Below are 567 nucleotides of genomic sequence, written 5' to 3'. Positions count from 1 at the left end.
GGTGGTGGATGTAGTGGTGGTGGATGTGCTTCGTGGCCTGCCTGCTCACGAAGCCCCTGGCCCCGAGGAGGGAGCAGCTGGCTGGGACGGCCGCGGCGGGCAGGGGGCCCCCAGGCGGGGGCAGCGCACGGTGCGACTGGAGGTGGTGGCGGTGGTGGTGGTCAGGGGAGCGCGCGCGGGGGCTGTAGCGGCCCACACCCGGGGACTGGCAGCCGGGGGTCTTGAGGACCCTGGACAGGTGGTCGTCCAGGATGGTCTGCGGGTCCTCCTCGTAGCTGCTGGATGGCAGGAGGCAAAGCGCGTGTGGCGCGGGCCCTGCCTCCCGTGAGCCCGGTGCCAGCTCCACGCCCTCCTTCTCCTCATCCTGGAAGGGAAGGCAGCGTTGGTTGGGAGTCGCCCGGGTCAGCAGGAGCCCCTTCCCCTGCTAATCCGGGGCGGGGGGGACGGTGCGGCCCCCACCTCTTGGATCTGCTGCAGCCGTTCCTCCAGGCTGTGCCGCGTCTCCAGCTCCAGCTTCAGCTTCTCCAGTCGGGCGATGAGCTCAGCAGCGAAGGCGGCAGGCTCCAC

General features: G+C 71.1%; 1 protein-coding gene across 1 annotated transcript in view; it reads right to left on the bottom strand.

Annotated features, from left to right (window-relative positions):
- The window catches only part of AXIN2 (axin 2), a 26,849-nt gene that overhangs the window by 6,762 nt on the left and 19,520 nt on the right, over positions 1-567 (bottom strand). Inside the window, 2 exon segments of the mRNA XM_010856058.1 lie at positions 3-364; positions 460-567. Of these exon segments, the coding sequence (XP_010854360.1) occupies positions 3-364; positions 460-567 (470 nt within the window).

Source organism: Bison bison, unplaced genomic scaffold, assembly GCF_000754665.1.
Source record: "Bison bison bison isolate TAMUID 2011002044 unplaced genomic scaffold, Bison_UMD1.0 scf7180017864371, whole genome shotgun sequence".
Taxonomy (NCBI): Eukaryota; Metazoa; Chordata; class Mammalia; order Artiodactyla; family Bovidae; genus Bison; species Bison bison.
This window is presented reverse-complemented; position numbering and strand designations above follow the sequence as displayed.